We start from the raw sequence: 26,825 nt of genomic DNA, 5'->3' as shown, positions 1-26,825 counted from the left end.
GGGTTCCTGAATGCCCACGGACGGTTGCAGGTGCGAATCTGACTTTGACATGGGCATCTAGTGGGCGAAAGGTGAGTGCAACGCGCCAATAAACCCATGTGGTGTGATCTCATGCGATACTTTATGCATCTCCAGGATAAATAGCAAGCCATGCGAACGCCCAGTTTCGTCCCCGCCGCATTGAGATCCTCCGACCTGCTGCAAAAGATGGCCAACGTCATCCTCTCCATCAACGCTGGGAGCTCCTCGTTGAAGACGACACTGTTCGTGGAGGAAGCGACTGAGGGCAAGGCCAAAGGGCTTCGGCGCCTGGGCAGCGCGGAAATATCTTCGATCAATGCCCCTCCTGCGCGCCTAAAATACCTTCGGGGCTCCTACAAAGACTCACGCGAAGTCGGCGACATCAATGACCACAACCACGCCTTTGAGCATATCTTGAACGCCTTCCTTGCCGACGCCGAAATCCCGGAGGTCTCCAGCAAGGATGACATCGACTACACGGCCCATCGAGTGGTCCAGGGAGGGGACTTCGAGGAAAAGTGAGCAAAGACACGTCCCAAAGTCGCGATAGGTTTCGGGCGCGGGGCTAACTGCTTTTCAGCCAGTTCATTACCAAGAAGACCTTGAACAAGATCAACAAGCTGTCAGATCTCGCACCTTTGTACGTGCTCGAGGACTCCGAACCTTTGACCTTGCAGACAACTGATCGTTCGTGATCCAGACACAATGCCTCCGCTGTCGGCCTCATGCTGGCCTGCCATGAACATTTGCCCAACGTCATCAATGTCGCATGCTTCGACTCCTGTTTCCACCAAACAATGCCTGACTATGTCAAGAGTTATGCCATCGACCAGAAAATTGCAAAAGAAAAGGGTCTGCGCAAATATGGGTTTCATGGTCTGAGCTACCAATACATCGCGAGAACCACAGCCGCATTCCTGGGCAAGCCGGAATCCGAGACGAATATCATTGCTCTCCACCTTGGGAGCGGTGCATCCATGTGCGCAATACAAAACGGACGGTCGATAGACACAACAATGGGCTTGACCCCAGTCTCAGGTCTACCGGGCGGTTCGCGAAGCGGAGATATTGACCCCAGTCTCGTCTTTCATTACACTTCCGATGCCAGTGCCCTGAGCCCGAACAGCACGAAGGACCTCCATATCTCCACTGCGGAAGAGATCCTTAACAAACAGTCCGGTTGGAAGGCATTGACTGGCACATCAGACTTTTCAAAAATCGCAGACCCCGACGCCCCGGACACCCACAAGCTCGCGTTCAACATCTTTATTGACCGAGTCGTCGGCTTTGTGGGCAACTACTTTGTCAAGTTGGGAGGCAAAGTCGATGCCCTGGTCTTTGCCGGTGGCATTGGCGAAAAGAGCCCCTATGTGCGACAAGTGGTAATCGACAAGGTGTCGTGCCTCGGCTTCACGATTGATGACGAGAAGAACAAGAAAGGCCCGGATGGAAATGACGTGGTGAATATCGGTAGTAACAGCGAAACGATGCGTACGTTGGTCTGCGAAACGGACGAAGACGTGAGGATCCCCAACCATTTGGCTGAGAAGCCTTGGCTAACAGTGCGACAGCATGAAATGGCGCATTCCGTCCTGGCAATGCTCTACAAGAAATAGATCAACACGGACTTAGACGACCGGATGACGACCTACGCACGACAATAGACTTTAATTATTTGATATACATATTAGACTCGACTATTGCAACGCCCCAGCTTGTTTTTTCCACGCCATCTCCTCCTTCGGGTCTCTCATGCCGGTCTTTTGTCATTAGTCACTTCGCTTGCCTCTTCTACATATCAATCTCGAGAGACGCCAGTGGCTGGTTGGTCCCGGACTCCGAGTCTCGAATCCCTTTCAGGTCCGGGACATGCGGGTGCCATGTGCACAAGCCCAATTTGTCATTAGATTCAAGCGCCGTCTGGTGCCGCTGGGTACTACCCTTCTAAGGGATGTTGGGTGAGTAAGCAGGGTTGATAATGTGCCCAGCCTTTACCAAAACCTCTTGTAGTTGATGGACGCCTTGCCAAACGGAGGCAGCTCGACCTCGACGCACAATGGTTGGATTGAAGAAACCTTCTGATCCTTCGTAAAACCAGCTCTGCGAGCTTGGCGGTCGCCAATGGTGCGTGCAGCAGCAAACATCACTCCCATGATTCATGATTAGTATCGCTCGCTGGCAGCTCGCATATCGGCATCACGCTGAAAGCACAGAAGGCTGGCGGCGAAGGATCGGTGCACGGCAGGATCTGGCGCGGGAGTCTACTCTACAAAGGAATGCAATGCCATCCCCAAGTTTATTTAAACCCGATGGTTATGCCATCTAGGAGGTGAGTCTCACAACCATCGAGCACCGTGATCGCCTTGGATTTCTCAAATACAAGGCCTACGGTACCACGCGAACATGCATTTCTCTTCGTCTGTTTGGCTGTCGCTCCTGCTTCCAGCCTTGGAAGCTACCGCTCAAGCGGTCCCCAAGCATAACTATACATGTGCGAGCTTCATGGTCAAGGTTCCAGTGAACAATGCGACGGTGGTGGTCCCTCCGATTCCAGATTTCCCAGATCAATATGCTGCCACGGCATTTGCGAATCAAATCACACTTCGGACGGCCACTACTCCGGACCTCAACCTAACTACACTGACAAAGACCTTCAACATCAGCGCAGAGTATTGTACTCCAGCCAAGCCAGGTCCCAAGGCTTCGACCTTGCACATTCTCACACACGGTCTGGGGTTCAACCGGAGCTACTGGGACTTCTATCTACCCGCAAAGCCCAATGACGCTCAGTACTCTTATATCAACAGCGCCACGGGTGCCGGATACAGCACGCTTTCTTGGAACCGCCTAGGCATTGTGCCCTCCACCATTGCTGACCCATTTACGGAGATTCAAAGCCTTGTTGAGAGTGCCGTGCTCGTCAGTCTCACGACGCTCGCCCGAGCAGGGAATATCTCCCAAGTCCCCGTGCCACAAAAGGTCATCCACGTCGGCCACAGCTTCGGCAGCGAGTTGAGCGCGTCGCTCGCCTCGGTCGCACCAGACCTCACCGACGGCGTGGTGCTGACCGGCTACTCCGCCATTAGCAATTACAGCACCTTGTTTGTGGCCAACTCGGCGCTGCACTTTGCAAACGTGAACCAACCCAAACGCTTCCCGCCGAGCACTTACTCCTCCGGCTTTCTCACCTGGCCCGACAAATACGGCAACCAATATTCCTTTTTCGAGTATCCGTACTTTGATCCCGCAGTCCTCGACCGCGCGGAGGCGACGAAATTCCCATTCACCTTTGGTGAATTCCTCACCATGGCCGCCTTGCCCCTGAGCGCGCCAAACTTCAAGGGCCCGGTGCTTTATCTCGGATCTGAGGCGGACTTGATCTTCTGCGCTTCGAACTGCACGGGGCTGTTCGGTCCCGACAGCGCTGCCGTGCAGTCGTTCAGTGGGAGCAGCAGCGTCGAGACGTACCTTCAACCGCACGCGGGCCATGGGCTGAACCTGCATCACAATGCCACGGGCGCGTATAATGTGATTCTCGACTGGGCCAACAGACACGGATTGTGAAGTGATGGCAACGAAGAAACCATCAGTAGATAGGCCAATGCCTATACAGGGGGGTCCTCCAAGTTCTATAATCAAGACGGATGCCTATCTCCCTTTTGCTGAGTTCTAGGTGTTAGGTGCAGTCCTAGCCAGCTGGATGACCAATTGACGAACTATTGTAGTCCATGTTTGTATGTCATTTGAAATGTGGCTGCCGTCAGTCTGTTATTCCTGCAAAGATTCCCAGGTTGTTTTCTTTCTCCAAAGCCATGAAACGATGGCTGGTCGACCAGCCGCCAGCCGCCAGGTTCAGCGGCTACCTCTCAGTTTCATCATCTCTCATTCGCGCACCGACCAATGCTCTATGCTCGTTCCCTCTCGGACGCTTCAAGTTGCAACGCCGTGATTCAGCAATCCCCCCCCTCTGACATTGCCTGGCGCCAATCCAATGGCTGAGCGCCGCTCTTTTGTTCACCGTCTCGCGGTCACAGACCTCCCCTCAAGGAAGAGTGCTAGGAACCTGCGCCCTCTCGTCTGCAGCAATTGTTTCCGCCAGTGATGATGACTCTTGGACTGAGTCCTACATATCATAAACACCTAATCGACTTTGGGGCGTTGCTGATCGTTTTCATCCCCTGAATAGAGCTTTGGGGATTTGCAACATGCATTCATCAAACAATGTTAGGACCAACGGCGTGACCTGTTGCCCTTCCTTTTGACTGTTAAGCTGCTGGCCAGCACGAGTTGGGTACAGGAAAATGGTTTCGGTTGCCAATATCTGTTGAATCGCCTACAGGCCGTTCTCGAGCAGGAGAACATGCGCAATGCGCGGCACGCTTCCCTCCAAACGTGAGGTGCTGCCTCCGTCGATTGACTGGCGTGGCCCAATCGTCATGTTCCTCTGCTTTCTCGGTGCCGTCACTTTTGCCGTTGGCCATCACGTCCTCAACCTCAAGCTCCAGGGAAGAGCCGTCGCCGAAGTCTCTGTTGACCAACAATGGGTTTCCCGGGCTGGAAATGCACTGGCATATCTCGTCAAAGTTCTTCTGGTACTGGCCGACGGCATCGCGTACTTCCAATGCGTATGGCATCATGCAAGGGGAAGACCGACGAAGCTCAGTCAGTTCGACTCCATGTTTGGAGCGTTGGACAACGTCCTCGAGTTTCGCCACCTGTCTTTCTGGTTTCGACGCCCGCTCCTGTTGTTGGGTGTGGTCGTTGTGTGGTACGTCCGGTTGTTCTGCTGCCATTTTATAAGCATCAGATCAGCTCCCTTGCAGAGCTCACCAATTCTGATTCTACACCCAACCGCAACTCAGCACATCGTTACTATTGATCCTTGCCATTGCTGACAGTTCGCAAGGCTTATACCATTAGCAGCCATCATCACGCCCGGCACAATCTCTGTGGTGTCCGCGTCAGAGACCGAGCCGACTACTATCACGGTACAACAACGAGAATATGGCAAAACCTCGTACGGTGCCGCGGTGGAGGCCGACAATGGAACCGTGTTCTACGGTGGTGAGAGATCCTATCTGAAGGGCCCAACACTGGCAATGCTGGCCGAGACCGAGGTTTTGTCGGTGGGCACATTTCCCACAAACTTGACATGGTCCATGGGTTTCTTTGGCCCGGCGATATCCTGTTCCACCGCGGGAGCCGAAGTCACAGCGCAGTTGACAAAGATCATCCTCCCCTATCAACAGAGGAATCAAACGTCGTTAATGTACGACACCTGGATCCCTAGACCAGTTGCGTCTCCGAACAGTACCCTTGTCGATGGCATGCTTGTTTTGGACGACGACAAGAACAGCAACCTCCGGATCCTGGACCAAACTTCACCAGATGCAGCAAGGATCTATTACAGCCTGGCTCCCGATGCGACCACCCAAGCGACGATGGCGAATCCCATCTACGTCATCGAGTGTGCCCTGTATAACGCCTCATGGCACCTCGACTTCGACGTCCGCAGCACTGGCGAGCAGAATCTCACCCCGAGCCTGAGATTCGAGAACTGGATGCCCGGGTGGAGCAGCATCAAACCGGCGCTGACAGCCAGCACCGAGACCAACGTGATCCTCGACTACGCAGGCCTCATGGAGACCTTCGGCGCCATCACCAGCGGGCATCTCGACTATCCGAACGACCCAAGCCTGCCCTTCGAACAGACCAGCCTCGCACTAGAAACCAGCCCCGTCTTGTTCCACGACGCGTTCCCCGACCCGTTCGACGACGCCGCCATGATCACGCTGCAGCGCACCTTCGAGACTCTGTTCCAGAACATGACCCTCTCGGCGCGCTACGCGGTGCTGCCCCGCCAGGACCTCCGCGACGACGCCTCGGACTGGACCTTCGCGACCGTCGCCGCGACGTCCACGTTCGCCCGCAACGTGTACGCCTACGACAGCCGCGACCTCGTCGTCGCGTACGCGGTCGTCGTCGGGGGCAGCGCCGTGTGCATTCTCCTGGCCATGCTGGCCGTCGCGCGCACGGGCGCCGTGTATTCCAACAGCTTCTCCACGGCCGTGCGCGTCAGCAGGGGCCAGCGCCGTCTGGACGCCGTCGTCCAGGACGACCACGACCGCAGCGGCGCGCAGCCCCTGCCGAGGAGGATCGCGGATGCGTATATATGGGTCGGGCAAGAGAGTGCCGTGGGCATGGGCACGGGGCGAGCTAGAGTCGACACGGCAGACTCGACGGGGGAGCGGCGCTCGTGGTGGGGAAAGGAACAGGTAATGGATCTGGAGAAGAGCTCGGCGCCCCTGTCAACCGCGAGGGTTCCGCCAGGTGGCTCCGTCGCCGAGCTGAAGGGAAGGGATAGTGGCGGGCTGGGTGGGTGGATATAGCCACAGGTTCAATTTGTTTGTTGGGTGTTATGGATGTACGCCTCGACCGAGAATTGTCCATAACCATGTGCCTGAACGCCAGACTTACAGGACCAGGTCTCGCCAGCGTCCCGTTCAGAATAAAATTTTCCGCACAAGTCATCAATCCCAATGCATCAGCAGGTGGTTCTCGCTCGTCTGGCGTATTCCAACATTACAGACAACATGGCGACTGAGGAAGCTGCCCAGCTCTTCTGGTTCTTGGGGAGGGACCTCCGACGAGCTTGATGCTACATCCCCAGATGGTGAAAGGCCCTCTTCATCGTCATGAAGGGACCACCACCATTGGCTGCCGCTCAACATGCCGTCCTCGTCATCAAATTCCTCCTCGGTTTGTTGCGTGATGATGCCGCTGTCGATGTCCTCCACGGTCATTCTGGCAATCCAGCTCCATTTGCGCCAGAACCACCGCCGGACTTCCCAACTCCGCTTGTTCCAAGCCACGCCATCTCGCATACTCCTTCCAGAGTATCCATTGGCGCGCTCCCGTCCCCAGCAGACCATGCCGTCGTGCATCAGGTCGAGGAAGAGGCTCATATGATCAAGTTTCCTGACGCTCGAGAGGTAGATAGCCATGCTCCGAAAGTGAGGAAAAGGAATGCAATCCAAGTATGAGGGATGGGGGATGATGAGTTGATGGGCGGTGGGTCGGAGATCGACCGGGATCGTGTGGATATTGGCATTGGATTCGGTGGAAAATGGGGAAGGGTGATCGTTGACATACGAGACGATGGAAATGCCCAGGCTTTGAGCGATGGACATGGTTGCTGCGAAACATGATTCTCCGACCAGCTGGAGATGGTTTTTGTAAGGTGATGGGAGGGATGGTCGAGTTCGTGATATGCTTCGAGACGCTGACGAGTGAGAATGTGGCGACGGCCGAGGGGAGCGCTGAAAAGGCGACACCTGTCTCATGGGGGACAGCGAAGGAGACAGACTGGTTAGAGGGCTTCCCCTCGGAGTAACGCCCGGGGGAAGAGTATATGTCTTCGAGTCGGTGTCGTCTGGGACGGGCCATGTGTGTCTCATATCAAGAGCGTCAGGGATTGGCGGCACATAGTAATACACTGCAACTCTCAACGGAAGAACTGGCTCTGGGAGCGCCGTCGCTTCGCTTGCAGCGTTGTCGGCGCTCGTTTCTGTCGTTCGCTCCTCAGGAGGGGGCTCTAGAAAGGTAGTAGACGAGCCTTCGCCTGGGTCAAAGGGCTCCATCGGGGGGACCCGGGGGTCGGCAGCGGACAGCTGTTGCGCATGTTCCCTCTCCCGCTTTGACAATTCTTGCGCGACCTTGGCTCTGATCTCTTCATCTCGACGTTGCTTCTGCCTTTCTCGCCAGACGCGCTGCGACCGTCGGTTTTGCTCTCTCCTCGCCTCGGTGAGTTTTCGCCTGTACCTCTCTGGGACCTTCGGTTCCGAGTCAGGGCCCGCGGGTGCGGAGGTCGACATGGTCTTGTCTTGAGCTACTTTCCCGTCTCTTGGGTTGGGGGGCGTCATGGCGTGACGGTATATAAGACCCGCAGCGTTCGCAGCATACACCTCCTCAAGGACACCGGTAGAGGAGAGGCAGTCAGGCTCGATGACAAAGCGGCCTTGAATCATAGAAACCCACCTTGAAGAGTTACTAAGTCGAGCGGGACTTGGGCAGGCCAATGGCCACAAAGAGGCTCAGAGGATGGACAAAATGAAGAGCGGCGACTGAGGGGGTGAGCCACTGAGTAAGCCAGCAAGACGGCTTAAGTCACTCAGGACCTTGCGGAGGAGGGGCAATGGAGCAATGTCTCTTGCCTTTAACTGAGCCTTACGGGCAGTCTGGGCACTCCCCGGCGCTCAGTACAGTTAAGGACGACCCTGAGCTAGCGAGACTGGGCGCCGGGGTCCAGCCCGACTGGCCCCCAATGCGCCAAGTGACACACCTACCGATATCATAGAGGCAGGTGCTCGGTACGGATTCTTCTTTTCGACTAGGCTCCAGCAACCCAGCACCGCGTTACAACCTCAGCAACACCACCTGGGATTTTCTCGACCCCTCTCGTTCCTCTATCTCGATCCTCAGCATCCAGTGCAGGCAAGACGGTTGACCTGGCACCTTTACTAACTACAAAGAGAGCCTATCACCTCCGCGGCACGACACCCGCTGCTTCAGCGTAGCCGCCAGTGTACCACACCGTGCGATTGTTCGACTCGCTCTCAGCTCACCAATCGGTGTCTGGGCGGTAATCCTGCACGTGCTCCTCAAGCTCGACGATCTTACGACAACACGTGCTGGTTGCCATGGTAGATGGCCCTCGCGAGTCGCAGTCGACCTATACGAGGGAGCGTGTAAGATCCATATACCAGGACGGGCTGAAATGGAAGAACAGCGACTCTATCGGTCAACCCAGGACCTTCGACGCGGCTGCCATAGATCACGATGCGACAGGCGAACTGTTCTATATCTTCACCGCGGCTCAGCAAAAGGATCGACTGAAGGAAATGGGTAGATCTTACTTCCATGCTGTTCAGGAGCCCCAGAACCATATCGCTCAGCTCGATCACAAGATAGCATCCCTGCTTTCTTGCTGTTACGATGGCATCATTGATGAGGACTATATGGTCTCGGAGGCTTGCGCATTGTTATCTCACATGCCCGCTGCTCCTCCTCTTCCACAAGCCTTGGCTACAATGTTTCGAGGCGCCACGTTCAACTGGCTCTACTTCGAGGCTATCCACTGCAGCAACGTTCTGTTGAACGAAGACACCTGGGAAAATCTGCTCGTCACTCGATGGTTTGACACAAACACCATCCGAATTGCTTTGACCGTTGTCCAGATATATGATGAGAAGAATAGCAATATGGTAAACCATTTTCGACAATACCTCAACACCCTGGCCGAGATTTTAGAGGCGACGTTTACTTTGCTCTATCACTGCAACGACGCCGTGGAACAGCAATCTTGGTTGCTGGCCTCAAGTTTTCTCTGGACATGCTGGTATCGTGGGCTCATGCTTCATCTCCACGCCAATCTGCACTTTCACCTGCGGCTTGGCTACAATGTCGAGAATTTGTATCGACTTGACATGAAGCAGCCGTTGCCACAAATGGGCTTGTCTTTATCACCTCTGAAACCGTCACAATACCTGTGCCCCTGGGCATTTGAGCTGCTACGATCGGATAGAGCTTCTGTGAGCCAAGATTTTCGCCGTTTTCACCTCCGCTTTTCGACCTTTCATGGCTGCAAACCAGCTCGATGCCTAGCTGAGCCTTGCCGCCCTTGCAATGGGCAAGGCCCGACGCACTGTCAACGCTTTACGGGTCAAAAGATAGTTGACCAGTCTGCTCATGATACGTCTTGTAACGGTCAATGTCCAAGTCTGTTTTGGGACGAGACGAGCTATCGAAGTGTCACCGGTGCAAGAGCGGTTTCTATCAATGACTCGGATGGATGCGCCGTACGCTACTGCCAAGCTTCCTCTCGCACGGTTGCTGTCTCGCATGTGTGGGCACATGGTGCGGGTGGTAGACCGCACACGGGCTTCAACTCCTGTCTACACCAGCGTCTCGTCCGAATTGCTCGAGAAAACAATTGCGACTCTTACTGGATGGACACACCCTGTATACCAGAGGACCATCAGCTTCGTGCTGAAGCAATTGCATATATTAACGAAGTGTTTAATACAAGCAGCATTACCCTGGTCTGGGACCGTGATCTAATGTCGATTGACGTCTCTCATCCATCGATAGAGACGCAAGAGGCTATCCTATGCACTTTGCTGGTCTGTGACTGGGCCCTTAGGTCTTGGACTCTCCTGGAGTCGATGCGCGCACGGCATAACATTCATCTGTTGTGCAAAGATAACAAGACGATCGCGCTGAGAGACTGCCTGCTGAATGTCCACCACGGTGGTGCGATCGATATTGCAACACTATTGCTCACGAGCCAACAACTCCTGCCTACGATGAAGTACGACGGTGATTCACCCGACGAAGAATTTCTGAGGCAGATGAAGGGTTATGTTCCTGCCGAGGAAGCTCTGCACCTGTTGGCTCGTCGACATGCTTCCAGACCAGGAGACAGTGTTGTGATCTTGAGCTTGCTCATTGATGACAAGCCATTTTATACCGCCGAGGCTTTCTGGAAATCGAAAATAGGCTATTCCTTAAGCTCAGGTGTACTGTTTTCATCCCAGCCCAGGCTCCAGTGCAAGGGACTCGGATGGGCACCTTCCCAACCAGAGTTGCCGTTGGCTGTGTCGGACAGAGCTTCTGCCTACTCTCAAGAACACTTGTTCGATGGCTCACGGACAGCGATTGCGATAATCACCCCAGACGGTCTTGACGCGACGTTTGCCACTTTCGAAATCCCGGAAATCGAGCCAGAGTCCCGCTTCCAGGATGTGCTCAGTAGTCTAGCCCAGAAACTCCCCTGGTCGGGGTCCCAAGCCCGTCGGCCCGGTCAGGCATGTATTCTACGTGACCATTTCCAGCTCGAGAAATATCTGCACTCCCTGCTGCTCCTTCCCTTGCATGCGATCTCCTCGCGAACTACTGTGTTCAACGCGTATCGCGGCCGGTCGAACGGCCTGCTGTTTGCTGTGGTAGGCTCAAATGATGCAGACAGGCGGACCTGGCACTGGCTTGGGACTTTTGAATGGGATCTAAACTCTCCTCCACACCCTAAGAAGAGGAAGGAACGAGAGAAGATATTCCTTGTCTGAGCGTACCCTCTGAACGAGTACAACAGCGTCTCTGGAAAAGCTCCATGCATAGGTTCACCGTTGAGAATTTTGCAAACTGGCGACTGACTTCCAGGAAACGGCGCTTCTCCTGCACAACCAACCCTCGTGGTCGTTGACGTCGTCCAAGTGCACGCGACAGGCATCCAAGCCTCGGAAGAGGACAGTAGAAGCGAGCGGCCGCTCTGATTGGACAGCCGCTTCGCGAGGCTGAACCGCCACCAGGGGTTTCCGAATAAGCCAGTACATAAGCCACTGGACCATCCATTTCCGGCCTATATAACCATTCAACCCTTCTCCCGTGAATGCTCCTGCTCAAATGCAGACCACTCGCCCAAGTTCAAGAACCGATCACTCGACCGCAACCAAAGCCCTCCGCCACCAAGAACATCCGCAGACGCATCAGATCCGCAAATTAAATACAAGACAGGTGCGGAAGCATGTCGACACTCACGCCCATACAGGGCGTCTTCGCCAAAGTCCACTCCGCCTCCGGCCTGACGTTCCCGGAAACGGTCGCGTCGCTGCTCAAGCTGGGCGTGACGCGGTACCACGTGGACTACGTCGCGCGCACGACGACGACGTACACGCCGCGCTCGACGCCCACCTCTGCAGATGACAATGCCCCGACCACGACCATCGAGACCGAGCACGTCGCCATCCCCGCCCCGGCGGTCACGCCAGGCACGGCGTGGGACCAGGCCGGGCTCGCGCGGGCCATCCGGCGCGTGCAGGCGCGCGAGACCGTCTACGCCGAGTTCGCGCGCGAGTGCGTCGACGCCGGCGTCGCGGGGTACTTGGCCTTCTTGGCCGGGAAGAGGGTCTTGTATTACGGGCTCGACGGGGATGTGCATGTGGAGTGGTTCCCTGGTGCTAGGCCCAAGGATCAGGAGTAGAAACGATCACGAAGCATAGAGATCTAGGACACGGATCTTGACTCATCCGAGAATCGCGGGTTTATTCACTTCGTTTCTTAATTAGCTCCTTCTTTTCATCTTGCATGCTATTTACGTTATCGTACATCCGTACCAACTACGAATGACGACGACCGGGCCCTCTTTTTATTGCGGCCTCTCTGACCGGGAACGAGTTCAAGAAGGGCTCGTTCGGCTTAGGCCAAGACACTCGGCCATACCGTAGAAGATGTCGATGCTGTTAAAGACACCCGAGAACAGTTCTGTGCACGGCCCGCGTGTGAAGACGGGCACATCGGTGAGAGAGTGCACGCCTTGGTCCGCCTAGAGTCAAGTGTTAGTAAAGCGTCCCCTAAATAACTTGTACCGCAGGCGAAGAGGCGTCAATAACATCAAGGGAGAGACTTACCGAAACAGGAAGCGAGCCGTTAATGATGAACCCAGTAACAGCATCGACATAGTTGACAAAGAAGTCTTCGTTGGAGAAGCCCGTGATGTTGATGGCCGGCACACGGGGTCCGTTCTTATTGACGCGGTAATCCTCCCGGTGGTCAGGGAAAGCGGCCAGCCCGGAATAGAGCGTATACCGAGGATCCCAATTAGCCGGGAAGTTGACCCCAGGGCCGTAAATGAGATTCTGATCGCTGCCGACCGGAGCAGAGCGGTTGGCAAGGACATACTGACTAAGCCCCGAGTTCTGGTACGTGCCGATCGCGCCACGCTTCTCGCGAGGTGCCTGCTGGGCATTGAGATATTTAGTGTCGACAGACCCCATGACGTCGAACCCATGCCCGTGGTCAGCAGTCACGAGGATGAGTGTGTTTTCCAGCTCGCCCGCATCTTGGAGCCAGGCGATCGTGGCTTTGATTGTGTCGTCAAGTTCTAGGAGTTCGCCCAGGGCGCGGTCATAATCGAGCACATGCATCATCTTGTCGATACTAGCGGCCTCGGACATGATGAAAAAGCCTTCGTCGCCATGGCGCGTTTGGAGAACTTCGAGAGCCTTGAGAGTCATTTCTTTGAGGCCGGGTTGGTCGGTAGCGGCACCTTTAGAGCCATCGGGAGCAGTGCTAGACCTGTTCAGATTTTCTGGGTAGACATTTCGATCGAGCCACTTTGCCATGTTGTTGACCGAGAAAATTCCAAGGTGCTTGCTTGAGTTGTCTGAGGCCTGGAGCGCGGTGTTATTCAAAACGACGGTGTAGTTCTGATTGGCAAACTCCTGGTAGTAGTCTTTACCCTGGAAGGAACCTTTGCCCGGATAGAATTGTTCAGCGCCACCACCAAAGAGCACATCAGGACCCGTCCAGTTGGTCCAGGTATAGTTTGTAATGCCTCTGAGGAAAGAGTCAACGACTGCTCCATACTGACCTCGATCCCGTGTATGAGCGGTCAGTGCGGCAGGAGTCGCATCGGCAATGAAAGCGGTGGAGACAATTCCAACCCCTCCGCCTCTGAGACGGTGGAATAATTCGGCGATGCTTTCAATCTTTGGGTCGTCGAACTTGTTGGGGGAGCTGTCAGCATAGACCCCCAATGCGTTGACAGTAGATTTATGGCCAGAGTAGAGAGCGGTGGCGGAGTTGGCACTATCCGTGATGAAGCTGTCGATTGAGTGCGTCATTTGATGACCCAGCATCGGAAACTGGTCCATGGCCATTTTGGTCTGATACTTGCCGTTGATGGATTGATGGCCAATGAGGCGAGCAGCTGCGTCTTTGTTTTAGCATCAAGTTTATGCTATGTGATCTTTCAGCCTCACCAGTAATCATGTTAGTGGTCATGCCGTCGCCGATGAACATGACGACGTTCTTGGCCCGTTGTCGAGGAGCTATATCCCGGACTGTCCAATTGGCAATCGTCGTCTGTGAGCCATTACGATACTTCAATGTCGCAATATATTGCCCTGGCTCATACAGAGCAACATTTCTCCATGCCTTGGACGCAACTCTGACCTGTGACGGAGTTTTGGCGGCTTGAGCAAACAGATCTTCGTACCAAGTGAAGTTCCAGGTCTCGAGCTTTGGTTCTGTGAGTTTGAAAAAGGCTGAGACTGGTTGAGAATTCCCGCCCTCGCGCTCGATGGTCAGAGTGAACTGAGGAGCTCCGTTAGCCAGTACTGTGAATAGCGGTGCTTGTACAATAAAACACAAGGAAGTATTCCTCGAACACAAGAAAAACTCACGTTGGGATCGGGAGTGGTGTAGCCACGAATTGCTTCACTTCCGTTCAAGGGAGCGTGCACCTCGGCTCTGATGTCAAACCGTTGGCCTGGGAGGAAGTCGGCTTGGTCAGGTGGAATAATACAACCCAATGTTGGACATGTTCCAAGCCTCTGGAAGGTTTGAGCAGCACAGTGGGTACAGAAGGCGCCAATCGCCAAGAGACTCTCTAGACCAAGCTGGATTCTCATTTTCGGTATCTCTAAAGATGTTCCGGATCAAATAGTTGAGAAAGTTTCCTGAGAGGGATCAGAAATTTGACCGAGTTGTAGGACCGTGCAGCTTTTGTACCTTTCAGTCTAGCCTGCAGCTCGTCCAGCCATCGAGGGACGGCAAGCTCTTTTGCGTATGTCATATGGTTGGAGGAGCTCAGAGAATCCATTGCGGTATAGAGCTTCTGTCTCGTGGAAGCCCTAAGCTTCGCGTTGGCCGCATGGCATCGTGTAACTTGCATTGATATCAACTGCTTTGGGCAGGCGGAATCGATGCCAAGACAATGGGAGGAATGCCAAGGCACGGAGAGGAGGAAGGGGAGCATCACAGCCACTGGTGCCACTGAAGCAGCCCACGTGTTTGGGTGCACGGCGGGACAAGAAAAAGCTTTGCTGCTGGTCAGCGTTGCACACGAAAGATGCCAAGATCAAGCGCTCAAGAACGTCCCCGCCCTGTTCGCTATCTAGTGATGCGTGGTAAGACGTACCTCTGCCATTGGAGAGCCTGCTGCGCAATCTGTAGAGTAAGTCGCTGCCAAGGACGGTGACGGAGGGTCAAATCTATTGAGGCCGGATGGAATGTCTCAAAAACACAAGGAATGGAAATGGGGTCCTCCTGCGCAGAAGAAAGCGGACATCTTGGGGAGAATGGTCGATGCTGTAGCCTCAGAAAACAAACCTAAACTTGAAGGTAGATTTTGCAGTGGCACTCGTCGTAGGGGCCAGCCAGATTACCGAGGTCTTAGAATTGGAAGTAGTCGAGACTCTGAGCACTCTCGTCCAATACCTTAAGCATACACGCATTCTTTTGAGTGCGTCAATTGCACCAGCTTGACAACTGTTCGACAATTTCATCGGCCATTCAAAAGGCTGGGTAGAAGATGGAAACGTTTTCCTTTGGAGAAAGGCGATCCGTCTCGTCAAACGACCGCCTGGGTTTGCATGCTCAAGAGAGGCATTCACCCGATCTTGCAAAGCAAGGTATGAGAGAAAGAAGTACTTACTGTTTGGTGCGCGTCGGCAGAGCGGTCGATTTAGTTGCTGCGAACAAGTCGGTCTTTTACAGGGTGGCAGCACCAGCGGCGTTCGAAAGCGACCCACATTATGTATCGGCTCGACGGATGAACTTGTTTCTGAGTTCTTGCTGCCATCATCTTGCGATAGAAGCACGTCACACAAGCGACACTTGGCTCCCGTATTTGATGTTCATCGACAAATAGAAATGAACAGGGGTATGGTCGATCTGCAAGGCTGGCGATATCTGCTTCGAGAAGCAAGTCATCATTCTCCCGCTCAGATGCTTGTTCCACGTTTGCGGGAAGGATTGCATCTCAACATCCTCAGAGATATGGCGACATGATCGAAAAGTCTGGGCACTCATGCGACGCACCCACATTCACCTCCACTTACATGCCCATCTCGTAGCAGAGGGTGCTGACGTGCTCATCACGTTATTCATCTGTCCGAATCTTGCCCAAGTTTTCCCGAATCCCCCATCTTTGGGTACTGGAGATTCGACCACATGCCAGGACGGCTCATGAAAATTTGCAGAGGGCGTCGGTCAGTGTGAACTGGCATTTGGGTTTTTTTTCCCTTTCCCAGAAGCCAGTAATTGGATGCAGAAAGTCCGTGGTAGCAGACTCCGTTGGGAGGGCCCTAAGGCAAGTGGTGGCTAAGATTGGCTTCGGAGCTGATGGCGCATCAAGGGGGAGAGTGCGGGATGAGAGGAGTTGCGGAGCTCAGTTCGCTGACTTATTCGCTAGTCAGAGTTACCTGATTAGATGTGTGGTCGCTAAAGAGTGGGAGGATGTAAGAACAACGCCAAACCTTTGATGTGAGGAGTCAGATCCAGGAGAATTTTCTTTCGTTCCGTGGCTCAGCTCACATCAGAACAAGGCGGTCCATGGGCCGTAGCGGCAGCGGACAAGATCAGATAGTTCTAGTCAGATACGAGGACGATCGACCAAATGGGCATGAGCAGAGGAGGCCGGAGGCGAGAGAGTTTTTCTGAGACAGTGAGCAATAGGCCAATAACTTTGGCAGTAAAGTTAAGCAGGAGGAGTAAGAAGTCGAGGTTATACGAAGCCGAGAAAAGGGACCGTGCACCGACTGCCGTGTCCCCCTCGCCAGGCCTCCTCTTGCCTGCGCCCCCTGTTCTTCCTGCGAACAATTCTTTTTTCAACCACATGTCATCCTCACAGACACAGCGACAAACCTGCATCTCGACACACCTAGCCACAAAGAGCAACAGGATGCTGATCCTAGCCACGCTCGTTGACATCCGCAATGGCATTTTGTCCTGTTTCGTCTGATCCTCGTGCCTAGGTCTGGGCCCTCGGACCAGCCAGCCGCAACTGGCATTTGCCTCCATCGATCGTCCTGGCAATGGCATGCAGCATTCATATGCTAGTTGCTCTTGTCTATGAGCTTGTTTTTGCGCGCTACGCTCTGTTTGTTTCAAACCTTCTGTCGTGGATGGCGACAGAGGCGGCTTCGAATGCGCCATGGCTCCAATCCGACATAGCTTCTATGGCATGCTTTGCATTCTGAATGGCGCACACATTCCTGGAGCTGACTTCATAAAAGCGCCACTTACCGGCAGCATGCACCTCCCCTAAACCTAGTCAGAGGAACTGAACGGCAGCCGCCAATGAGCCGAGAAACATGACCGATCCCAGCCCTGCTGAGCGCAGCTCACTGTTGTCCGGCCCCAAAAAGAACAAATGGCTCCAGGAGTCCGACTTCTCTGCTCATCGAGCTTTTCTTACTGTCTTCCGTCGTCGTCACTTGGTTTTCTTCATAATGTTCCTCACGTCGTTCATTTTCTTTGCTTGCCTGGCCTGGTCCTTGGCCGCTCCACAGCACAAGCGTCAGGCAAGCGGTCCAGTCATTGGTACAAACTTTCAGGATCCCTCGGTCGTTCAATTAGACGACGGAAGCTATATTGCCTATGCCGGCGTCAATGGGAATCCGGCCGGGATTAATGTCTTGATCGCTACTTCTCCAGATTTCTCCAGCTGGACCGTTCACTCAGGCTACGATGCCTTGCCAAATCTTCCTTCCTGGGCGGCCTCGCCTCCACATGTATGGGCTCCGGACGTGACTCAACTGGTGAGTATTCGACCCACTGCTTTGGGAGCGGAAGTGTTCTGACGACATAACACAGGACAATGGCAACTTTGTGCTATACTATTCGGTAACAATGGCCGAGTCTCCAGCAAAGCACTGCGTTGCAGCAGCAACCGCCTCAAATCCGGAAGGGCCGTTCACGCCCGTCCAGACGCCGCTGTTCTGTGATCTCACAGCTGGCGGGGCCATTGATGCAGATGGTTTCAACGACCCTGCAACCCACCGGCAGTATGTCATCTACAAGGTGGATGGCAACTCTATCGGCAACGGTGGCGCGTGCTCGAATTCTGTCAATCCCATTGCACCCACCCCCCTCAATCTCCAAGAGGTTAATCCGGACGATGGGTATTCTTTCATTGGTGGCAGCACCACGGTTTTGTTGAACGACCCAGACGATGGGCCCAATATTGAAGCGCCCTCATTGACGTACGATGCTTCTTCTGGGACGTACATTCTGCTGTACAGTTCCCGGTGCTTTACGACTGCCCCATACAACATCAGATACGCGACCAGCAACAGTGTCTACGGCCCTTACACCAAGCAGACAAATCCGTTCCTGGCGACTGGGGGCACAGCCGCGAACGTTTACATCCCTGGGGGCATTGACATTACCAAGGACGGCAAATTAGCCGTCTTCCACGGTGACGTGAACATGGGGTGGTTCGCAGGCGACGGAACAGCGCGAGTACGAGCGATGTATGCCGTTGAGCTTTCCCTCGGAAACGGTGTTGTTAGCCCGGGGACACTGTACTGAGAAAGAGCAATCCGATTCGTGCTTGACCGCAGCCCCTACGAAGGAAAGCACAGATTGTTACGTGACAAGAGAAACGACATGAACGACGGAAAAAGGAGAAACACAATTGGTCGATGTAGTGCATCTGTACAAAAGACATTCGTTTCGAGCCTGATTTCGAGCGTTTTATATAGATCTTCACTTGATTCTTGTTGACGTGGAGGGAGTTGATGCAGGAGAAAGGGGTAGTTTGGGGGCCGACAAACAAAAGGAGGCACAGCCTGATGGTGGGGGGTTTGGCTGTAGCATTCGCTTGGGGGGTTTTGGAACACATGAACAATTAGCGGGACCTGGAATAGTTTCAGCCTTGATAATGAGATGTTTTGTTTCCTTCTTCCATTCCTGTTCACAGCCTCTTCGCGAGCTCCTCCCAGCTCCTCCTCCCCCTCTGCGCCCAGTGTTCGGGCCCGCTCTCCTCGCGAACCATCTCGCGGTGGAAGATCTCCATGCTCACCCACCCGCCAGTCCATGCGCCGCTGCTGTCCTTCAACCACGCCCGCGCGATGTCCTCGATGGGCAGATACGCGCCGCGGTCGCGCTCGAGCGGGAACAACCGGCCGTACCTGCACCAGGAGTGCACGCCGTCCTTGTCCACGCTGTAGGCCTCGTGGCCGGGGAGGATGGGTGGGACGAGCCTCTCGGCGTCGCTTAGCTGGATGTAGATGATGGGCTGAGTCTTCGTCGTCGTCGTCGTCGTCGTCGTCGTGCTGCTGTCGTTATTCGGTGGCTTCGCGAAGCGCTCGCGGAACGTCTCGAGCGACCTGCGCAGCGCGGCGTCGCCGCCGGGACGCCTTCCGGAGGAGGCGCGCGGGTCTGCCCAGAGGCGGGCTAGGACGTGGTACGTGTCGAGGCAGAGGCCGAAGTTGGGGCGGGCGACCCGGTCGACGACGCGCAGCGACTCCTCCCAGTCGGCGACGTGGGTGGCCCAGCCGAGGGCCTCGTAGGCGAACCTGACAGGCCGGAAAGCGGGCTCGGATTCACGCCCGCGCAGCCCTAGATCGGCCAGCGCCTGCAGCTCGGCCACGACGGTGGCCATGTCGCCGACGGCGTCGCGGTCGTCGTTGCTGGGCACCTGGATGACGTCCGTGCCCAGCGCGCGGGCCATGGCGATCCATTCCTCCGCGCGGTGCAATCGCTCCTCGAGACTGCGGCGCGGGTTCCCTTCGAAGTTGTCAAACGAGCCCAAGCAGACGACCTCGAGCTGGTGTTGGGCGCAGAGACGCTGGATCTCCGCGGCTGCTGTGACCCGTGGGATCGCTCGCGTGGTCGCGTAGCTGTCGAGGTCGGTGATGTAGATCTCCACGCCCTGGAATCTTGCTGCCGCCGCGGCGGCGAGTTTCCTCTCCAGAGTGTGTGAGGCGTGCCAGCCTAGGGAGATGGTTGAGATTACGAGCTTGGGATTCATGTTGAGCCGGGTGAGGAGATCGTCTGGACAAAGGACTACAGGAGGTGTCTACAGGCCCGGCCTTCGTGGTAAACAGAGTAGGCGACAACCCGATACTTGTGGTCCCCTAGGAAAACAGTCCTAATCAGCAGAAAGATATCGACTTACCATACAAGGCTGATGTCCGAAAGATTGACACGGCGTACACTACTGAAGGGATGCGGTCCGCCTACTTTGCTGGTCTCCAAACAATGCCTCTGCTACACCCTATCGCTATCACTGGCTCGGCGTTGGAGACACCATGTGCGTGGGCCATAGCAACATCACTGTCCGCTTCTGGGATGACCAGCCTGGCCGTATAGGACTCCCTCTTCATCTACGGTCTTGACGGGAATGCTATTCAGGGTCTCTTCAGTGGAAACCTGGAAGATCAAGCTCCCGCACTGGTATCCCAGGTCGCAAAAAAGGTAGATAAGAGGTATACTTGTCGCTTGACTTTTGCGAGCTCTTTCCAAGAAGGCACAGCAGCCTCGCCCGCCACGTATCGTGAGTCCTTCTCCCCATATACTGTACAACTGTTCGCAGCTTACGGCCCCCGACCGTATCTCTCCTAAGCCTCACCTTGCTCCATCACCAGCTCACGAATCGCCCACCTCCATCCTCCTCTTCCATCGGGACCTTCTTCCTCTTCCACTTCCAGGCCCTTTCTCAGCCACTTTTCCACTTTCCGCCGCCATCTTTCCTCTTCGCCTCTCTGTCTTCGCACAAACTCGGGGCCCACGTCAAACTCTTCGCTGACTCCAATGCCCCACTCATCACCACTGCTGTGGCCGGCCTCTCCATCGCCAAACGAATCCCTCGATTGCTCGATATTTGACATATTCTGAAGCGTGCCGCTACGACTCCGTGTTTCGTCCTCTTCTTTCAAGTCTTCCAGGCCGGCAAAGACGTCTTCTTCCTCTTCGATCTGGACACTACCACCTCGAAGACTCGACACACTTCCGTCAGGGTTCTCGGCGATCTTGAGCCATCGCATTTGTGATGGGTCAAACACCATGCCCCCTACGACTTGTACGCCTGTAACACTGGAGCCGACGTTGGAGATCAAGGCCACCTGGGCTTTCGTACCCGGGCTTCCTCGACCTTGGATCCCAGGGCTGCCACCACGAGGGTAAAAGTCTGGGACGTCGAACGGGGCAAGATCGTTTTCGTTGCCTTCCCACCTAAACAACAATGGATTGTAGCTCATGCCTTTCTCTGTCTTTGCGCGATTCAAATCGCTGCCCATGGGTTTGATGAGGTGTGGCTTCAATTGGGTCTTTTCGCTTCTCTTTTTCCTCAAACTTCCTTGATTGCTAGGACGGGCGGCCGCGGGATTCGACTTCCAGTTTGTCGAGATGGGTTGCAGTGGTTCGCCTCGCATGTTTTGAAAGGTGCTTGAGATCTGGCGCTGCTCGCGGGCATTGCGGGAGGCCGCCGTATCGCGAGCAAAGCGGGGAACATTGGTCGTATTGAGAGCTGTGGTCGGGAAATCGCTCCTCGGTGCTGGTGAGATTGGCGTTGCAGGGACAGGAGTGTCGCTGCCGCGTCTGGTACTGGTGAGGGAAGATGTAGAGGGATTGAGATGCGACAGTCCAAGCTTGCTTCGAAGACTTCGCGGCGCACCGCGGCCCACAGGTGCCTTTGTAAATTTGGATTCAATGGTAGCAGAGGTAGGGAGGTCGTCGAAAATCTCAAGCTCCGTTCCATCACCATAATTGCGGCGCCTCGCAGGTTTGGTAATTGATTTCTTGGCTTGTGCCGCCAATTCGGCAGGCGTGAGGTTGTTTCGCCCACGTCCAGAATCTACGCCACGGCCAGGCGTCTCCGGTCTGCCGAGTCCGGCGAGTCGAGACAAGGATCTTTGAGCAGCAGACATACTGTCGCCAGAGCCATCGGAACCCTGCCCACGGTAATGACTTTTGATACTAACATGCTGAGACTGTCCGGCGGATGCACCCGCAGGGAGGAAGGGTATTGCGCCTTTCCTGGATTCCCCGATGCGAGACTCTGCCCGGTCTGTGGGAGTTTTAGGACGCGACGGTATATTCAGGCGACTTCCCGTCTCCTGCCGCGAAGGAGGTCTGACGTACGGAGAAGCTTTGGTCGGCGAGGTTAATCCACGCATAGCTGGCATGGATCTCTTTGCACGCAGCAGCTGCGCGTTTGTCGTTGTCGGCGGTTCGTAACGCAGATCAGGACGAGATTCAGTACCACGGAGTAGCCGTCGGCTTGGGGTAGATGGAGTAGAAGGAGTTTGGGGGGCAGGGATGGCTGAAACAGACGCATGACTTGCATGGTTACCAAGTCTTGAATTTGCTCGTTGATACGATGATATCGCGGCGCCGGTTTCCGAGACAGGTTCCAAATTGGACCGAGCACGCTCAAGCCTGTCGTGAGCTGGTTGAAATCTCGGGAGCCGCGAGATAGTTCCCTGGCTTTTGGCGCTCGTAAAATTGAGCGTGGTTGTTGTCCTTTTCGACGGACTAGCAGGTCGTGTACTCTTGTGCTTAACATTGCGGTTCAGCGTCAATTTCGCAGCGTCGAAAACCTCTCCATCTCCAATCTCAAGACCGGAAAAGAAGTCGTCCTTCCCCGCCGTCATCCTGGAGTCGTCTTTGTGATCTGGAACACTTCGAGGCGGCTCAGATGGATGGTCGAGCTGGCGTCGCTTGAGCTTGTCCTCAAATTGAATTGGCCCGTCAGGCAGGACGAGCCCTTCAAGCCCTTCATCTTCGCTCTCGGCTGTGAAGGCGCTCGAAACACTGGGGCTCAAAGCTGATGCGGACGAGCTACGTGCAGATCGGCCGCCTCTTCTGGTGCCGGCGTTCCTTGTCCCCAGGCTGCCCTCAGCCCATTCAAGGTCAAAATCGTCGCTCTGCTGGGGCGTTGAAGGGGGTGGTTTCCTTGTGGACAGACGCAGCTGTCCATCGGACGGCAACTCGAGATCGTCTTCGATGCTTTCAGTTTCCGGCTTCACTGGAGTGGGAGGTTGCCGGAAGAGTAGCGGCTTCTGGGGTGACCTGTGCTTTGCGACCTTTATGGTCGGGACGTCTGCAAAGCCAGCATCCTCATCCGTATCGCGAAAGGCATCCAAGGTGATAGGCATTGCTGCCGAGCGAGACTTTGGCGATCGAATTGTTTGGTCAAACATGTCTTTCGTTTCTGGGGTTTTTGGTGACGTTCGGAAAGCCGCACTAATCTGTCGCAGACTCTCCGATAAATCGCGGTCATCGTGTTTGGCGAGCTTGAGAGGAATGTCGGTGCCAGGTAAATCCAAGTCTTCTGACCAGTCGTCCGCAATTGCTTTTTTGATCTCTTTTCCCTTCAACCGCCGTATAGTGCCACCTTCCAACGCAGAACGCGGTATGTTGGCTGGTAATGGTATTCCTTTGCTCTTCGCGAGGGCTACTGCGTCCTTGATCGAGGCTTGTTCATCAACCAGTACATCCCAATTTTCGTCTCCCTGGTTCGACTCCGATCGCAATGACATGCGCGACGAGACTGAATCTCGACGGTGTGTTTGAGGATGAGAGATGACGGACGTCGCGGTTGAGGCAGTACGGAAGTGGACATCCTCCAGATTCTCGAAGTCGTCATCGTCCCAGTTTTCCACCTCGGGGCTCTCGACCGGAGTGCGTTGCTTCAGTGTAAGTGGTTCCATGGTTCTTAATTTGTTCTTGGATGCAGTGAAAACGTTCAGGATAAAGTATTAAGGTCGCGAAAATACACACAGAAAGTTTGTCGCCAGTAGAAACATGAAAAAGGGGATCGTAGAACTCGTAAGGAATCGTAACGTCGTGAGGAAAAGGTGTTCAAGTGTGGTTGATCGAGCTTTGGAGCGTGTTTATTGCTCCCCGTCGAGGGAATACACCACCGATCGGGGGCAGTCAATAGACGAGAGCCTTGTATGGCCAAAGGAGTAGGATGAAGATCGAGGTATACAAGTTGAGGTCTTTTTCGAGGTCGGGCTGAGGTCTTCCGTTTGGGGAGGCTGGAAAGTTGGTCGTCGGAGGGTTTGCTGCTCGCGGATGGGAAAAGGTGGAGTTTCGGCGCGGACAAGCAGCAGTAGCCAGAAAAGCTGGGAAATGCGAAGGCAGGGACACGAAACTGACCAATCAGACACGGCCTTGACGCGTTCCGTGCTTTTCCCCACTCAGCTGGCGTTACGTGATTCCGTCCCGGACTGGTCGCTGCATGGCCATTGCTTAACACGAACGAATCTGGGCTATGCTACTTGGGTGCTACTGTACTCCGGGGTTTGGATTCTGGAGCCTTGCACGGTTGTGTGCTGACTGTCCAAAGTGATGCAGCTGCTAACTTGCATATGGTCATGGCGTTGACGTGGGTTATTCGGCTCGTCCTAGCCGACAACAACCGCAGCCCGATATTGATCAGAGTGGCGCAAAAGGAAGGCGGTCATGATCTTGACCTCGATCTACTCGCAACGGACGGCGAAGTAGCTTATACAGGTAAAGGTAAGGTAACGAATCACTGTTATTGCTCCCACACTGAATTCGTGCAGTCAGGCAACGTAGCCTCAAGAAACTGCGCTCGAGGAATTATGACGGAAATGACGAGGACTGGACCAACATCATCTCTTCCATTCTCGGATCGAAAACCGAGGCCTCAGTTAGCATCCAGCGGAGGAATAATCTCGAGGTGACGTGTTCAGTGTCTGGCAAAGATCCCAAAACCATTTTGTCCATCGCCATCAACAATAGAGTCGAAGAGATCACACAGCGCCTTGGGACTATCGAGCTGCCTCAAACGGAAGACACCGACGATGTTGACCTCTTTGGCTGGGCGGCGCAGGCTGCCGAGAAGCGAGACGAGTTACAAGAAGATGTCACAAGCCTGAACGAGCAGATCAAGACGAAGGATGAGGTGATGGCAAGCCTACAGAAACAAATCGATGAATTGGTGGAAGCCAAAGCTGAGCATGAAAAGCAAATGCTATCAAAATTTGCTCTCCTCCTGAATGAGAAGAAGCTCAAAATCAGAAACATGCAACGGATCCTCTCCACTGCAAAGCCAGATCAGAAAAAGCTGAAGGAGATGCAAGCCGTTATCGGGAACGAAGCAGCTGGTGTGCCGCGGCGGAACAAGAGACCAGCTGAAGATGCCGCGGAAGGCGAAGATGATGAGAGTGATGGCTTCGAGACCACAGGTGCAGAACCGGTCACCAATGCCGAGAAAGAGTCTAGCTCTCCGACTTCTGGTGACTCGACCCCAACACCTTCAGAGCGAGACGAGGACACGGATGAAGACAACTTGGATGCTCCGGCCGCGTATTCGAACCAGCCAAGAACACGAGCAGTGGATCCAGAACAGGATCAAGGACAGAGCAGGACGCAAGATGACGAGCAGACCAAGGGAAAGGTCCAGGCCACAACGGCTCCGGGAGACGACGATGACGAGGAAACAGCAAGCGAGGATGATGAACTATGAACAAAAGGATCTTGCACGATCCATTCCTGACGATTCACGTAACATTTGGATACCCATTTTGCTCTGAGAAAGGAAAGGTCTTGGGAATGGTAAATTCATTCGCTTTCATTCATTGGCTATCCACTTGGACAAAATCTCCCCGTAGAGCCAGCAAGACTTGGTTATATTCTCTCGAGGCCCCTGTGAAAAGATCCCACCATGTGGTCAACGCAGCCTGATTTCACCGTCGTTCTTGGTGTAGTCCCTTCAATAGTTGAAGTTTGGCTGGTCGCGTTGGTTGGGGTCATATTGATCCATGTCACCATAGTGTCGGTCATACATGTTCTCGGCACTCTTCTTAGCATGTTCTCTGGCTCTGATCTTGTCATATTCGTCCAAGCCCTTGGTCTCGGCAAGCTTGTCGACTTCCGCTCCAACGAAGCCGGCGAGGAGTTCTTTGGCAAAGCCATGGTCGACCGTCTTGCCTACGCAACGTTAGCTCCATGAACGCTGCTGATGTGTGGAAGAGAATTCATCGCACCTTCTCTGCGTTGACGGTCCTCGTAGAGCTTCATGCCCTCGAAGGCGGCTGCGCCACCAATGAGTTCATGGGAGAATTTGGCTTCATGTCTATCATCCCCGTTGTCTTGACTTGTTGTTAGTATCATGCAATGATATCGGTCTCGCCATCACTGGTGCATGCGTTCGAGGATACTTACAGACTTGCTGGTGAGCGTCACGGCTTTCGTCTGGAACAGGGCGGTCAGCATGGAGAGGAGGGGTGTGGAAGAGACGGTCAAGTCAACTTACCCCAACCAAACATCTTGATTTGAAGTAGTAGATCCGATGGTGTGGTATGTAAGGTGTTTCGATCAGTCAAGAAAAGTCAGGTGAGTTTGATAAGAGTCTTGAGTATGATGGATGTTCCGAGGACGAAGCAAAGGATCGGAGGGGAAATATATAGGTTTTGAGGGAGAATGTCTGTCACCGCTCGGGGCCCAGAGTGAAATCTTGCTAGCAACGAGGCAGGACACTTGCCCCTCGATGCATCCCTCGCGCTGGCAGTTCGCCATTGGGATTGCGCAGATATGACCCCACCTCGGCCTCTGCACTGGCCAGCCATTCAGCTTGACGTTTCTTCTGTTTCACCTTCTACGAGCATTGCGTCAACATGGTGAGCACAAGCTCACCAGATCAAGCTACTCCTCGGTGCCCCTGCAGCACTGACTCGAGCCGGTGCTGGCTCCCGAAACAAGAATTCAGCTGGCCATCCGTGGCTGTGCATCACCGTGTCTGTTCCCCTTCCATCTCTGATCCGGGCTTTGCGTCAATGATGCTGGAACCAATGCAGGTCCGCCACCCCACACCTTTTCAGCTCGCTTGGTCCCGCCTTTTCAGGGTCTTGTTCGCTTCACCGGGCAATTCTTTGCCCAACGTTTTCGGATCAAAGATATTACTATTACACCAGATCTGCCTAGTTCGAGGATTCACACGCACCCACCTCAGCTCTCCCGGAACATTGTCACGGGGAGCGGAAGGC

At 54.5% G+C, this 26,825-nt stretch overlaps 11 protein-coding genes across 11 annotated transcripts; 7 read left to right on the top strand and 4 right to left on the bottom strand.

The window, feature by feature from the left end:
* Window positions 1–85: 85 nt before the first annotated feature.
* PV07_05266 (acetate kinase) lies at window positions 86–2,322 on the top strand. The gene is made up of 4 exons (XM_016392149.1): window positions 86–539; window positions 602–661; window positions 722–1,541; window positions 1,593–2,322. The coding sequence occupies exons 1-4, from the start codon at window positions 151–153 to the stop codon at window positions 1,635–1,637; spliced, it is 1,314 nt and encodes a 437-aa protein (XP_016249668.1). The 5' UTR covers window positions 86–150; the 3' UTR covers window positions 1,638–2,322.
* Window positions 2,323–2,345: 23 nt separating this feature from the next.
* On the top strand, window positions 2,346–3,810 carry PV07_05265 (uncharacterized protein). Its single transcript, XM_016392148.1, has one exon. It carries the CDS (start codon window positions 2,425–2,427, stop codon window positions 3,583–3,585), a length of 1,161 nt encoding a protein of 386 aa, XP_016249667.1. The 5' UTR covers window positions 2,346–2,424; the 3' UTR covers window positions 3,586–3,810.
* A 578-nt stretch (window positions 3,811–4,388) lies between these two features.
* PV07_05264 (uncharacterized protein) lies at window positions 4,389–6,410 on the top strand (the record flags this gene model as incomplete). The annotated part of the gene is made up of 2 exons (XM_016392147.1): window positions 4,389–4,789; window positions 4,928–6,410. The coding sequence occupies 2 exons, from the start codon at window positions 4,389–4,391 to the stop codon at window positions 6,408–6,410; spliced, it is 1,884 nt and encodes a 627-aa protein (XP_016249666.1).
* Window positions 6,202–8,048, bottom strand: PV07_05263 (uncharacterized protein; the record flags this gene model as incomplete). The annotated part of the gene is made up of 1 exon (XM_016392146.1): window positions 6,202–8,048. One exon carries the CDS (start codon window positions 8,046–8,048, stop codon window positions 6,552–6,554), a length of 1,497 nt encoding a protein of 498 aa, XP_016249665.1. The 3' UTR covers window positions 6,202–6,551.
* Window positions 8,049–8,635: 587 nt separating this feature from the next.
* Window positions 8,636–11,342, top strand: PV07_05262 (uncharacterized protein). The gene has a single exon (XM_016392145.1). The coding sequence runs from the start codon at window positions 8,721–8,723 to the stop codon at window positions 11,142–11,144; it is 2,424 nt and encodes an 807-aa protein (XP_016249664.1). The 5' UTR covers window positions 8,636–8,720; the 3' UTR covers window positions 11,145–11,342.
* Window positions 11,343–11,407: 65 nt separating this feature from the next.
* On the top strand, window positions 11,408–12,058 carry PV07_05261 (uncharacterized protein; the record flags this gene model as incomplete). Its single annotated transcript, XM_016392144.1, has 1 exon — window positions 11,408–12,058. The coding sequence occupies exon 1, from the start codon at window positions 11,603–11,605 to the stop codon at window positions 12,056–12,058; it is 456 nt and encodes a 151-aa protein (XP_016249663.1). The 5' UTR covers window positions 11,408–11,602.
* A 195-nt stretch (window positions 12,059–12,253) lies between these two features.
* Window positions 12,254–14,527, bottom strand: PV07_05260 (uncharacterized protein; the record flags this gene model as incomplete). The annotated part of the gene is made up of 4 exons (XM_016392143.1): window positions 14,262–14,527; window positions 13,839–14,172; window positions 12,486–13,786; window positions 12,254–12,400 (listed from the first exon to the last, which is right to left on the bottom strand). The coding sequence occupies exons 1-4, from the start codon at window positions 14,487–14,489 to the stop codon at window positions 12,254–12,256; spliced, it is 2,010 nt and encodes a 669-aa protein (XP_016249662.1). The 5' UTR covers window positions 14,490–14,527.
* Window positions 14,528–16,703: 2,176 nt separating this feature from the next.
* Window positions 16,704–18,769, top strand: PV07_05259 (uncharacterized protein). The gene is made up of 2 exons (XM_016392142.1): window positions 16,704–17,621; window positions 17,677–18,769. The coding sequence occupies exons 1-2, from the start codon at window positions 17,175–17,177 to the stop codon at window positions 18,391–18,393; spliced, it is 1,164 nt and encodes a 387-aa protein (XP_016249661.1). The 5' UTR covers window positions 16,704–17,174; the 3' UTR covers window positions 18,394–18,769.
* Window positions 18,770–20,042: 1,273 nt separating this feature from the next.
* Window positions 20,043–23,878, bottom strand: PV07_05258 (uncharacterized protein). The gene has a single exon (XM_016392141.1). The coding sequence runs from the start codon at window positions 23,517–23,519 to the stop codon at window positions 20,427–20,429; it is 3,093 nt and encodes a 1,030-aa protein (XP_016249660.1). The 5' UTR covers window positions 23,520–23,878; the 3' UTR covers window positions 20,043–20,426.
* Window positions 23,879–24,076: 198 nt separating this feature from the next.
* On the top strand, window positions 24,077–25,496 carry PV07_05257 (uncharacterized protein). Its single transcript, XM_016392140.1, has 2 exons — window positions 24,077–24,333; window positions 24,381–25,496. The coding sequence occupies exons 1-2, from the start codon at window positions 24,183–24,185 to the stop codon at window positions 25,304–25,306; spliced, it is 1,077 nt and encodes a 358-aa protein (XP_016249659.1). The 5' UTR covers window positions 24,077–24,182; the 3' UTR covers window positions 25,307–25,496.
* PV07_05256 (uncharacterized protein) lies at window positions 25,288–26,386 on the bottom strand. Its single transcript, XM_016392139.1, has 4 exons — window positions 26,096–26,386; window positions 26,005–26,034; window positions 25,827–25,931; window positions 25,288–25,770 (listed from the first exon to the last, which is right to left on the bottom strand). Exons 1-4 carry the CDS (start codon window positions 26,106–26,108, stop codon window positions 25,553–25,555), a joined length of 366 nt encoding a protein of 121 aa, XP_016249658.1. The 5' UTR covers window positions 26,109–26,386; the 3' UTR covers window positions 25,288–25,552.
* Between the last annotated feature and the right edge of the window lie 439 nt (window positions 26,387–26,825).

Source organism: Cladophialophora immunda (assembly GCF_000835495.1).
Source record: "Cladophialophora immunda strain CBS 83496 unplaced genomic scaffold supercont1.3, whole genome shotgun sequence".
NCBI lineage: Eukaryota > Fungi > Ascomycota > Eurotiomycetes > Chaetothyriales > Herpotrichiellaceae > Cladophialophora > Cladophialophora immunda.
The sequence above is the reverse complement of the archived record's forward strand: the minus strand, read 5'-3'. Positions and strand labels throughout refer to the sequence as shown.